Source organism: Denticeps clupeoides, chromosome 3, assembly GCF_900700375.1.
Source record: "Denticeps clupeoides chromosome 3, fDenClu1.1, whole genome shotgun sequence".
In the NCBI taxonomy this organism is placed as follows: domain Eukaryota; kingdom Metazoa; phylum Chordata; class Actinopteri; order Clupeiformes; family Denticipitidae; genus Denticeps; species Denticeps clupeoides.
In genome coordinates, this window is record NC_041709.1 from 35,458,290 (window position 1) to 35,471,594 (window position 13,305).

The window sequence follows — 13,305 nt, forward strand, 5'->3', positions numbered from 1 at the left end:
CAATTAATTATTAATACCCAGTTTGTCACTATAATTCCCTCTCACCCACACCAGAATACAGGTAACCAAAATAAGAAAATAGAAGAATAAAGGTGTGGATTAACGTTTGTGCATCATGCATTGAGATGATGTTTCTTATTTTTGCAATTTCTAAGGTGAAAGAATGCTGTTCTAGTGACATTATCTACATGCGAATCGAATAAGAGACCTGCATCAATGAGGACACCTAGATCCTTTACTTCAGTACTTGGTGAGATAGAAAGTCTATCCAGAGTTATGATGTAGTGGGGCAGCTTATGTCTGGCTGCTTGAGGCCCAAGTATAAGAGCTTCTATCTTATCAGAAGAACGTTGGTGAGCATCCACTGTGTCAGGATTGCCTGCAGCTGGGCTCCACACCTGACTCAAATCCTGACGCCTCATAAATGCCGGAAGTTTCCGCCCCTTCTAGGTCTCCGGCATTCTGTCACGTCTACGGGCTTACGGGGGAAGGAAGCGCAGAGGTTTGGCATGTTGTGAAGGGGGTTTTATTAACAAATAAACAATTATTACAAATAAACAGCGGCGCGATGGCCAAAAACAATTTAACTACAATAACGAACATAAACTTGCCCGCAGGCGTGTGGCGATTGCCAGAACTGAAAACACATACATTCACCCACTGAAGTCAAGTTCATGTCTGAGTTCACGAAAATGCCGGAGACCTAGAAGGGGCGGAAACTTCTGGCATTTATGGGGCGTCAGGATTGGAGTCAGGTGTGGAGCCCAGCTGCAGGCAATCCTGACACACTGTCTAATGTCCTTCAGTCAATTCTCTAATCTGTTCAGCTGCTGCCTCTTATCTGGCATTGCTGACAGATACAACTGTGTGTTGTAATGAAAATAGCACAGGACCTAGGACAGAACCTTGTGGAAACATAGTGTTAGACTGAAGATGTTCCTGCAGGTACAGGAGGTTATTTTATCTCACACAGGGTCACTGAAGAGTTATAACTTAAAACCCCAAACCCTGGGTAGAGGGGTTCAGTGAATGTGGAGTGGAACGTGTGCAGGTGGGTCAGTTTATCAGAGGAGACGCTGTAGAAGGTCAGAGTCCCGGCCGACCAGTCCAGATACACACCTACTCTGTTGGAGCTGGAGGGCGTGGCAGGTATGGCAGTGGTGATTTTATTGTGACTGACACAGTAACTGTTATTAAACCAGAACAGAATCCAGGACTTGTTATTGTCTCCAAGACAACGGGCACTCCTGAGTCCTGTCCTGCTGATTCCTTTATACGTCGCTCCTATATAAACCAGACCTTCACTCCTCTCCACCTCCCAGTAACAGCGTCCAGACACGCCCTCTCTACACAGAACCTGCTCACAGCCCTCAAATCTCTCTGGATGATACGGCTGCTTCTCTCCCACAAGCATCACCTTCCTGTTCCCCTCAGACAGGAGGAGATCTCTGTTTGCTGTGTTGGGGTCCAGTGTGAACTTACAGGCATCTGCAGATAAGAACAGAACATTAACATCAGAACAAGCTGTGTGTGTGTGTGTGTGTGTGTGTGTGTTTCCTGTTTCTAGTTGATATCTTGACACTTTTACTCTGGAGTGACCTCATCATTTACACAGGTGTAGCTCCACCAGCAGCTCTTCAGCTCCACACAACCAGTAGGTTGGAGGAGGAGAAGGAGAACCTTCATCTGTCTGTTACTGGACCATCTGGATTTATATGTTGTGACCTGTGACCTTGACCTCCATGCTGCAGTGATGCTGCTGCTCCTTCACTTCTTAACTACAGAGTCAGTAAACCTTCATCAGGAGAAGTCAGTAGGTGGGTGATGGTGATCAGGAGCTTTTATTCATTTCCCATGATGGGAACGCTGGATCCAGTCTGTGCTGTGGACTAAGGTGGGTAACGTCTGTATATTTTTATCTGCTGTAATAAAGATCAGGACGATTAAGGAGAATCAGGAGCATCTCCAGTTTTACTATTCGCTGAAGAGTTCAGATCATGTCTTCATGTGACTTTTCTCCAGTATCTCCAGTCCAGCAGCGTCACCTCTCAACCAATCACACTTCTTACAACTACCAGCTACAGAGACACACACATCACCTCTCATGCTGCTGAGCTGAAGAACATTTCAATCATCAGAACCAGAAAAGTAGTTCTGACACAAACACATCTTCAAAATCCACTGTGACTTTACCAGAAGACAGAAGAACTTACATTTCTGAGGTCCAGACTTCAACCTGCATTCACCATCATGGTCAACACTGTAGGAAAAGAGGAGATTTTACTAAATAAACTCAGACATGCAGCAGAACCAGTCAGATCCATTCTAGCAGAGCTGAAGAACCCCATCAGCAGCTGTTCAGCTCCTGCAGGATTTGACTGTAGTGAGTCAGAAACTCGGCTAATATGATTCTAACTTGGTCTTTTCTTGCTTGAAGGCCATTTTCTCTGCACTTTGTGAACATCCATCTATAACCAGGCATTTTCCCCGGACCTTGTAACTGGTCCTGGATGAAGTCTGTGTCGTCCTTCCGTCAGAAAATGAGTCCGGCTGATTAGAATCCCGTGTCTATGTGCAAGAGCAGCAATAATTTCACTGTATTACATTCCAAAATGAAAATTAAACTTGATTAGCTGAGTCCTCTCTGACTCCATCTTGAAGTGCATCTTTAGATTTTACAGATTAAAATGAATTTAGAGTAAATTATTTTAATTAACAGCACAGTTCATGGTATTTAGGGTCTCTGTACTCTACCCTTTATTAAGTAACTAACTGTAGATCAGTGAACCAGCACCGTCTTACTAATGTTAATTTGACAAATTTGTTCGAAGAAAATGTATTTAAGAGTGTCAGTGAACATTTGAACATCAGTGAACTTCATCTTCAATTAAAAACAAGGGATGATTACATATCCATATTCATATCTTACTGGAGACCTCTGTACCTGGAATAAGAGACTTAATATGAACATGTTCCTGGTACATCCCATCTCTTTCAGACAAGGTCTGATAAAATGGTTCAGGAGATGATAGCTGAGAATATTATTTTCCATCAGGCCTTGTAACCTTGATAAATCTGGGACATTTTAAACAAGAGACATATGGACAATATCATTAAAAAGATGAATTTGATTGAACGAGTAATGATACTTTACAGCAGCGCCTTTCTTCTCTAATGTTGATGTGAGTAATGTGATGTGGATTCTAACCCTAGTCTGTTATCTCCACCAGCCTTGGTCTTGGTCTTGGTCAGGGACGGAGTTGGACTCATTTTCAGCCCTGGAATTAAATGTCTCAGACCGGCCCACTTTACATCACGACCTGTTATTAATAAAATCATGTAATTATAACTGTATATGTTACGTCTACAATAGCGCCCTGTTTTGTAAAGCCGTGTAATTCAGTGTATTTTTATAAAATATTTCATATTCAGTGCAAGTAAGGGTCACTTCACCAACGTGAGATACATCTCCAACATAATTCTGTTCAACAATATCAGAATATTTATTCTGTTCAAATAAGTATTCACAGATATCCAACTTAATAAATAAAAATAGGAAATAAAAATTAATTAATTAATAAAAAGTGCACCTCTGCTGTAACATTCGTGCCACCTCTGCCACGCCCCCAGCAGTCGACCTCTCCCGTGTATTAGTGTGTGTTCTTCTGGGGCTCACTAGCACCCTGTTATTCCCACCTGTTCTTCATCACAGGTAAGTGGTGGTAATCATGGGTGCTTAGCGGGGTAATGACTTCTGATCGGTGATTGGTTAGTTTAGTGGTAATGGGTCTGTCCAATCCTCTTTATAACCAGCCAGTCCCTTTAGTTCTGCGTTCGGTCTCCCTCACACAACCAGAGATCATCGCTGTACCGCATGCTGTCCTTAAACGGCAGTGACTGTGAACCCCACAGAAGGACTGGAACTCAACTCTCCCCTCTAGTCTCACTACAGCTCCGCCACGCCGGTTCAAAGCCTGGGCAAGACAAGGGCGATCTTTGGCTCTCGCTGAGGGCTTCGCTGAAGATCCCGCGTGGCACTTCACGCAAGGACATTTCAGTTCTTTCATTTTGTTTTTGAGTTCAAATAAAATACGCATTGTTATTTCTTCAACCTGCGTCCTCCATTTTTCACCTGAGCTAGAGGGGAACGTGACATCTGCTAGGAAACAGTTCAATACAACTCAGAATTCACAAATATGAGAAGATGAGTTAAAGGGCAAATCTCCACCAACCTCTTTACAATATCAGAACGTATCAAGTAGCAAGAAAATTAGTGTTAGAATTGTAAAAAATTGCTCTGTTCTTTGCAGGTTTGTTATTGACAGTATAACATAACTTTCCATCGTCCTCCCCCCTAAAACATGAATAACCGCCTGAGCAGCGCACTGGTCTCTGCGACTTGGTTTATTACAGGATCATTGTCCAAAGACATGAGAATTTCTGTCTCAGTGCACAGTACAAGACAACATATGTGGCGTCGCATCATACTATTGTTTAAATGATAGAACGTTGTTATATGCCACACGCCACACGATTCACCCACTTGATAATGAACTAACACACACACACACAATCACACACACACACACACACACAGTGTAAACATCAGTCCCAGATCTTACTTGAGCTTCTCCAGCTTGCAGTGTGGATCTTGCAGTCTGGCAGTAAGCAGCTTCACTCCTGCTTCTCCTGGATGGTTGTAGCTCAGATCCAGCTCTCTCAGGTAGGAGGGGTTTGAACTCAGAGCAGAAGACAGAAACTCACAGCCACGTTCAGAGATGCAGCAGTGTGACAAGCTGTGGTGGTGGAGGGAGGAACAGAGCTGAGTTACTCCACTTCTCCAGTAATGATTCAGGTCCAGAAGGTGCAAAATGTCCTAACATGACACAGTCTGCACTGGTGAGAGTTTACTGGTCCATATGACTGGTAGAAAACTGACCTTAGTGTCTCCAGTTTACAGTGTGGACTCCTCACTCCAGTAGAAAGTGTCTCCACTCCTGAATCCTGCAGGTCGTTCTCACTCAGGTCCAGGTGTGTCAGGTGGGAGGAGCCTGAGCTCAGAACTGAGGCCAGAACTTCACAGTGTTGGACTGTTAGAGAGCAGAACCTCATCCTGTAGAGGAAAATCAGAATCATCTTATTCAGAACTAGAAAATAAAATGTTCAGATTATTATTCAGATCCTCATCAGCATGAAGTAACTGCAGTAAAACTGACCGCAGTGTCTCCAGTTTACAGTGAGGACTCTTCAGTACAGAGAAGATCATCTTCACTCCTGACTCCTGCAGGTCACTGTTACTCAGGTCCAGATCTATCAGGGTGGAGTTTACTGACTGGAGGACTGAAGCTACAACTTCACAGCTTTTCTCTGTTAGTTCACATCCATCAAGTCTGTAAAGAGAGGAGGGTAGAAGGTGAGTGATGTTGGGTGTGTTGGTCAGGAGGTGAACTCACTACTGTTTCATGTCTGATGGTTCATTCCCTGCAGACCATGTCCACCACACATGAAGGTCACATTCTGTTTGAATTCTAGAATCCAGAATCTCACCTCAGGGTCTGTTTACCAGGCAGTTTAGTAAAATTCAGCTTTTCTCCTCGTTTCTCCACATCACCACTTTCCAGCTCCACATTCCTCACTGCTGATTGATGAAGTGCAGCCAGAACTTCACAGAAAGTCTCGACTGTCAGATCACAGCCAACGAGTCTAAATCAGCAGAGAAGAGAAATATCATCCTAACATCTCCACATATTCACATCATTAAAATATAACAGCAGAAATGAGTTCTTTTCTACACTTAACCTTCACCTTTGGGTCTGCAGGTTTAATAAAGCGTCTTCTAGGATATGGAACATCTGCATGACATGAGCGGTATGTTAACCTGGTAGCTGATGTCAGCAGATGTGTTTAGGGTGTGTTGGGGACAGTGACTGTTCTGTCTGCAGCAATCTGGACTTTTATTTTGATATAATATCAGCTCACCTGGATATAAAAACAGAAGACAGTCGGTGTTCTTGATGTGCAGCTAAAACTGCAGTAAAACTGACCTCAGCGACTCCAGTTTACAGTGAGGACTCTTCAGTCCAGAGAAGATCATCTTCACTCCTGACTCCTGCAGGTCACTCACGTCCAGATCTATCAGGGTGGAGTTTACTGACTGGAGGACTGAAGATACAACTTCACAGGACGAATCTGTGAGTTTACAGCCAGAGAGTCTGAAAAGCAAAAAGAAGGTTTAATTTTAAAGAAGCTTCTTATTGATCAACCAATAATCAATTAATAATGAATATTGATATAATCTATAAATGATGTTCCTGAATATGAAACATCCAGGATATTCAGCTGATTCTCACTCACACAGCCTTTCTGCAGCACCTCACAGCTGGGATCAGTCTCCTCCGACCCTCATCTGATGTTCTGTAGCTCTTCAGGTCCAACACATCCAGCACCTGTACCTGTCCTGATATCTGCAGCATGTAGGCCAGAGCTGAGCAGTGTGCAAGAGAGAGATGTTCCTTCTGTCTCTCACCCTGATCTTTCTTCAGGAAAGCCTGGATGTCATCCTGAACTGAGCTGTCCTTCATTTCTATCAGGCAGTGGAACAAGTTGATGCATCTATCAGGTGAGATGTTCTTCTTCTGCACCACTTTAAGATTTTGGATGGTTCTCTTGATGCTCTCTGAGCTGCTCTCGGTGTGGCTCAGCAGGCCTTGCAGGAGTTTCTGGTTGGACTCCAGTGAGATGCCATGGAGGAAGCGGACAAAAAGGTCTAAGTGTCCATTTCTGCTCTGCAGGGCTTCATTCACTGCAGCCTTCAGCAGCTCATCCAGAGAACCAGATGCAGGTTCTGATCTGTTATTTTCTTTGAAGAACAGTTTCAGTACCTTCATGTTCTTCATCATAAATGAGTAAAAGATAAAGAAGGCAGCGAGAAACTCCTGGATGCTCAGATGCACAAAGCAGTAGACCTTCTTCTGAGAAAACAAAGCCTCTTCCTTAAAGATCTCAGTGCACATGCCAGAGTAGACAGAAGCTTCATCAGGATCAATGCCGCACTCTTTCAGGTCCTCCTCATAGAACATGAGGTTGCCCTTCTGCAGGTGTTTATATGCCAGTTTAGATAATTTTATGATCACATCTTTATGTGACTCCAGGAGTCTCCTTCTGTCCATCTCACTCCTCTCATCATACTTCTGGTTCTTCATGTTGGTCTGGATGATCAGGAAGTGGATGAACATCTCAGTCAGCGTTCTGGGGATTTCTTGACTCTCGTCCTGGAGCAGAAGTTCCTGAAGAACAGTGGCTGAGATCCAGCAGAAGACGGGGATGTGACACATGATGTAGAGGCTCCTTGATGTCTTGATGTGGGAGATGATTCTGTCGGCTTGAGTCTCGTCACTGATCCTCTTCCTGAAGTACTCCTCCTTCTGAGGGTCATTAAAGCCTCGTACTTCTGTTATCTGGCTGACATACTGAGCAGGGATCTGATTGGCTGCTGCTGGGCGTGAGGTGATCCATATGAGAGCAGAGGGGAGGAGATTCCCCTCAATCAGGTTTGTTAGCAGAGAGTCCAGTGATGCTGTCTGTGTGACGAGGCTCAACTTCTCATTCTTCTGGAAATTCAGAGGAAGTCGACTTTCATCCAAGCCATCAAAGATGAACACCACCTTCCAGGAAACGTACTCCCTTTTCTCCACGCCTTTCAGCTCAGGGTGGAAGTCCAGCAGAAGACCATCAAGACTGTACTGGGAGTCTAGAAGTAAATTCAGCTCTCGGAACGGAAGAACAAACATGAAATCTACGTCCTGGTTGGCATTTCCCTCTGTCCAGTCAAGAAGGAACTTCTGCACAGAGACGGTTTTTCCCATGCCAGCGATGCCCTTGGTCAGCACACTTCTGATGGGTCTCTCTCTCCCAGGTAAAGCTTTGAAGATGTCGTTGCAGTTGATGGCCGTGTCTTCTTCTGTTGGGGTCCTGGACGTCGTCTCTATCTGCCAAACCTCATGTTCACTGTTCACCCCTTCACTCTCTCCCTCTGTGATGTAGAGTTCAGTGTAGATCCTGTTCAGGAGGGTCTGGGCTCCTGGCTTCACGATGCCCTCACATATGCGCTCCACCTTCTTCTTCAGACTGGCTTTATGACCCCGGAGAACATGGTGCGGGACAGCTGCAGGTTCAGAGAAAGAGTTTAAATAGTTAAAATAAAGTTACATGACGTCTTTTAGTACAGATCATGTTTCAGTCCTATATATCACTCTATATATCACTCTATATCTCTCTATATATCACTCTCACTCTCTCTCTCTCTCTCTCTCAAATCACGTTCATTTTCATAATCAGTAAGATTTGGCAAGTAGACAAGACAACTTTATTTTTTTAGTATCATACGATTGAAAAAACTGAAGTTTGATAAAAGCAGGAGAAGAGTTTTTATCCTCCGTTTAAAACCTGCTACAGTTGGACCAGATCTGATATTAATACACAGTTGATTTCAGCTTCTGGCAGCATAGTGGCAAGACGCCATTTCACCGTGTTTAGTTTCACCACCAACTGGCCTGATCCTGCAGATCTGAGGGACCAATCAGGATTATAATCATCATATCGTATCAGAAATGTAACTCGGGCCCAACCAGTTTATGGTTTAAAATCTATTGTACTAAACAGGAAGCCAATGCAGGGAGCTGAGAAGTGCCGTGACCAGAACTCTGGCAGCTACATTTGAATGAGCTGGAGTCTAATGGACGATGGGAATCCCAGTGAAAAACCCTCTACCAAGGCCAGTGTTTTACCTCCTTCCATGTGACACAAACCACGTTCTTAGGCTTCAGCCTCAGCCCTCAGGGGTTGACAACCTCAGTCACCAACTGGCCTACCCTGTCCACCATATGCCAGTTGCAGCAAACCCCCTGCTTTGTCCCAACAGTCCATGGTCCAACTTTACACAAGTTCCTCGACCTCCTGGGGCTAACCACTCTCTTCTGATTGGCTACCAGTGAGGTCAATTTCTCCACGGTGCATTTACATTTAAAGCATTTACCACATGCCCTTATCCAGAGCGACTTACAATCAGTTGTTACAGGGACAGTCCCCCCCTGGAGACAGTCAGGGTTAAGTGTCCTGCTCAGGGACACAATGGTAGTAAGTGGGGTTTGAACCTGGGTCTTCTGGTTCATAGGCGAGTGTGTTACCTGCTAGGCTACTACCACCCTTCTACCACCACAGTGCCTTCTAGGCACTAAACTAATTTATTAAGGCTTTCATCTACATTTGGAGACCTGGAGACGGCCTCCATAAACACAGAACTGTATTTTCATGAATGTAAATAGTATAAAATATACAATAGAAATCTACATTTTATTTGATTACTTTAATCTCCTTTAACCAGTATGGCTGAAATGTGTCCTGTGGTCCTGAAAGAACATAAAATCTACATCTTACCATCTTCTTCTCTACTGTCTGGAGGACATGAGGCTGTGGTTGGGTGTGGAACCAGTTCTGTTCTGCATCTCTTTCCACACTGGGGACACCCATAATCTCCTGGTGTTCCAGACTGGTCCCAGTTACTGCAGATACATGGTCTACAGAACCTGTGTGCACAGCTGATAGAGACTGGGTCCCTCAGTACCTCCTTAAACAGTCCACACCTGGACTGGTCCTGGGTCAGGCTGTACAGAGACAGGAATCCAGATCAACCAGCTACAGATCTACAGTCATCATATTTATACTAGAAATGAAGTACAAATTACTCCTCAGATCTGGACTCACTGGATCAAAACATCCTGACTTCAGATCATTTTAGAACAGATTTATCTCAACCTGCGACACTTTACATTTAAATTTTACTTCTAAATAAATTCAGCTCACCTGGGCTCAAAGTTCTCTGGTTCCATGCTAAAAGCAGGAGGGAGAACCATGGAGTTGTCGCTCTTCATGGACACACGGCTGAACGGTGGAAATGGTGATCTGTGTCTCTTTATACTGGAAACATGAAAAGAGACGTAAAGATCTGATCATCTCAGTAAGTACAGCAGCAGGTCTGCAGCACGACTCTAGTAAAATCTAAACTGGTGCACTGTTCACATGTATAATTAGTGACATGATCAGCTTCTACTGGATCTTTTCATGCTTCATCTTCTTCTTTAATTCACCACAATTACAAGTGAGAGAATCACAGAGACACTTTACATTTAAATTTTACTTGTAAATAAATTCAGCTCACCTGGGGTCAAAGTTCTCTGGTTCCATGCTAAAAGCAGGAGGGAGAACCATGGAGTTGTCGCTCTTCATGGACACACGGCTGAACGGTGGAAATGGTGATCTGTGTCTCTTTATACTGGAAACATGAAAAGAAACGTAAAGATCTGATCATCTCAGTACAGCAGCAGGTCTACAGGTCTGCAGCACGACTCTAGTAAAATCTAAACTGGTGCACTGTTCACATGTATAATTAGTGACATGATCAGCTTCTACTGGATCTATTCATGCTTCATCTTCTTCTATAATTCACCACAATTACAAGTGAGAGAATCACACAAGAAAATCTGACAGTGGCAAAAACCATATTATTACTTATGGGTACAGTTTTCAGCTTTAAAAGTCTTTTCAGCAGCAAATCTGAGGACTTCTGGGAACCTCCTGACCTGGGCTGCAGTGACCCATCACTGATATCAGCCTGGTGGCTGCTGGAGCCAGATCTCTTCATGGTCCCACAGCTGGACACTGAGACGCTGCTCTGTGTGTCTGTTGAGGCTTTCAGATGGATTCAGTGAATGTAGAGGTGAGTTCAGAGGTCAGGGGTCACTAAGAGGAAAGAGGCAACAGTTTCAGCAAAAAAAATGTTTTTAATGTTTTTTAAATACTACAGCATTTATCGGACGTCCTTATCCAGTAGTTATGGGGACAGTCCCCTCCTGGAGACACTCAGGGTTTAGTGTCCTGCTCAGGGACACGATGGTAGTAAGTGGGGTTTGAACCTGGGTGTTCTGGTTCATAGTAAGTAGTTACAGGGACAGTCCCCCCCTGGAGACACTCAGGGTTAAGTGTCCTGCTCAGGGACACGATTGTAGTAAGTGGGGTTTGGACCTGGGACTTTGTGCTCTTCACTGTTCTTTTTCTAAAAAACTGTTAGTTACAACATGATCATCCATATTGTGGTGACCTGCAGATCCAGGATCAGTAGTTTCTCTTTACCGCGTTACATAAGTTGTATTGTGGACAACATGACGTTACACTGACTAAATTAAATTCTTCTGAGGTTTCATGCTGTCGATCAACCAAATGTTGCTCTTTAGTTTCATTAAAGACAATGAAGTACATAAAGTACAGTTTCCAGGATCCAGAACCCAGTCCATCTTATTTTTGTGGACCTTGATGTCCCCAAAACAGAAACAGAAAGAAACATGAAGTAAGAACACCGGTTTCTTCTCTTCTCTTATGATCTTAACAAAATATATGTATAAATCAAACGTTTAAAAAGTGGAGTAGCCTAGTGGGTAACACACTCGCCTATGAACCATAAGACCCGGGTTCGAATCCCACTTACTACCATTGTGTCCCTGAGCAAGACACTTAACCCTAAATTGCTCCAGGGAGACTGTCCCTGTAACTACTGATTATAAGTCGCTCTGGATAAGGGCGTCTGATAAATGCTGTAAATGTAAATGTAAAAAGTGTACAAATAAAATTACATTAAAAAACGCAACACAAGGACATTCTTTTCCACTCAGAATCCGTGCTGTATATTTATTAATTAGTTTATTATAACTCACTTTACTCGACTGTACACTGTAGTCTGTAATAAATGTGATGTAAACTGTATTTAAACAGTAAAAATGAACGTACTTTGTCCTGTTTTGTCCTCCTGGTCCTGCGTAGCTCTTTACTTTCACTTTTGATGACCGATCTGAGATCAGTTCCTGGACTTCCGCGTCTTGTTATTTTCAGGCTGAGGGGTGGAGCAGCAGAGCTGGAGTTCCACCAAGATCCTTATTAGAATGGTCCATTTCACCTTAAATGCTGCAATACTCGTATTACGCCTGTAAATAGTAGAAATCTCTTTCAGAAAAGAACATAAATCTGTATATTTATTTGGATACAGAGATCATTTCCTGACTTTGTTTCTGAATGTACTACACCCCTACAGGCGTAATACTGGTATTGCAGCATTTAAGGTGGAACGGAAAATTTGAAAAAAGTTTAACTAATATTAAATAATTGTACTTAAATACCACGACGCCATCGAAATGAAATGCAAATCTTCAGATTAGCAAACGTGTCCAGGCTTTTTTTGTGAGTGCGGTCTTTAATCATCTACATGTACAATCACACTTGTCTATGAACCAGAAGACCCAGGTTCAAACCCCACTTACTATCATTGTGTCCCTGAGCAGGACACTTAACCCTGAGTGTCTCCAGGGGGGGACTGTCCCTGTAACTACTGATTGTAAGTCGCTCTGGATAAGGGCGTCTGGTAAATGCTGTAAATGTAAAAATGTAAATGTAATGTACAAATCTAACTGTGACTCTATTGTTCCCAAATATCAATTTCATTTTACTGTTTATGTATTTATGAATCGTAGGTTACATGGAAGAAAAAAAAAGATTTATTTCCTTATTTTCAACATATTGTGATGCGGGTTGTTTGTGACTAGTTCAGTGTTAAATGTTGAAATGTAATACTTGTGTTATGATGGGTGATATTGTAATATTGGTGTCAGAAAGAGTAGACATCTCTCCCACATGGATCCGACCCTTTTTTTTTTTTTTTTTTTTTTTTTTTAACCGTGGGCGCACTATCAAGCATAGGACATTTACAAACTTCAACTTCTTAACACACATTTCCCCCCAAACCCAATAAAGCAACATGTCTTCTTCAAGACGGTGGGTAACTCTACAACTAGTGGCCCTAACTGTATGTAATGCATTCTGGGAACCATGCATAATTCCTCAATGTTACATAGCCCCCCCTTCAAGAGTCAGCCGTCCCAGGGACCCACTATACCATCTGCAACCATCTAACAGTCTCCCAACAGTAATAACATCATTCTTTTTTCTTTTAAACTGAAACAATGAACCTTTCTCCGTTGTCCAACCTGTATGCTTCAAAAAGTGTTCATCAGCAGGAGCGCGGCGCCTCCTGTCGGCCACGTTTCTACTCCCTGTTTCCGCCTCCAGGGTCGTCGCTGCCGGGGGGTGGCGTGCTTGGTACGGAGTTGACAACCAGTTCTCTGGCCCGGTAGGGCGCCAACCCATCGCGATGTAGGACAACACTGTCTAGGTCCGGTTCGCACCCGGTACACCACCTCTGAT

The 13,305-nt window shown here is 43.5% G+C and overlaps 1 protein-coding gene across 9 annotated transcripts in view; it reads right to left on the reverse strand.

The window, feature by feature from the left end:
* LOC114785606 (NACHT, LRR and PYD domains-containing protein 12-like) overlaps nucleotides 1–13,305 on the reverse strand; it is a 438,381-nt gene that overhangs the window by 18,484 nt on the left and 406,592 nt on the right. For 5 of the 9 annotated variants that reach the window (XM_028972006.1, XM_028972007.1, XM_028972008.1 and 2 more), the window contains 11 exons: nucleotides 10,217–10,330; nucleotides 9,862–9,975; nucleotides 9,436–9,662; nucleotides 6,355–8,164; nucleotides 6,045–6,212; nucleotides 5,548–5,703; nucleotides 5,217–5,390; nucleotides 4,940–5,113; nucleotides 4,623–4,796; nucleotides 2,214–2,260; nucleotides 806–1,488 (listed from right to left, as the gene is read on the reverse strand). In XM_028972006.1, coding sequence (XP_028827839.1) covers nucleotides 956–1,488; nucleotides 2,214–2,260; nucleotides 4,623–4,796; nucleotides 4,940–5,113; nucleotides 5,217–5,390; nucleotides 5,548–5,703; nucleotides 6,045–6,212; nucleotides 6,355–8,164; nucleotides 9,436–9,662; nucleotides 9,862–9,975; nucleotides 10,217–10,330 — 3,691 coding nt within the window. In that variant the 3' untranslated portion in view covers nucleotides 806–955. Of the gene's footprint in view, nucleotides 1–805; nucleotides 1,923–2,007; nucleotides 2,261–4,622; nucleotides 4,797–4,939; nucleotides 5,114–5,216; nucleotides 5,391–5,547; nucleotides 5,704–6,044; nucleotides 6,213–6,354; nucleotides 8,165–9,435; nucleotides 9,663–9,861; nucleotides 9,976–10,216; nucleotides 10,331–10,637; nucleotides 10,798–11,838; nucleotides 11,933–13,305 lie in introns of those variants that run through there. The other 4 variants (XM_028972004.1, XM_028972010.1, XM_028972009.1 and 1 more) reach the window with 4 other exon arrangements.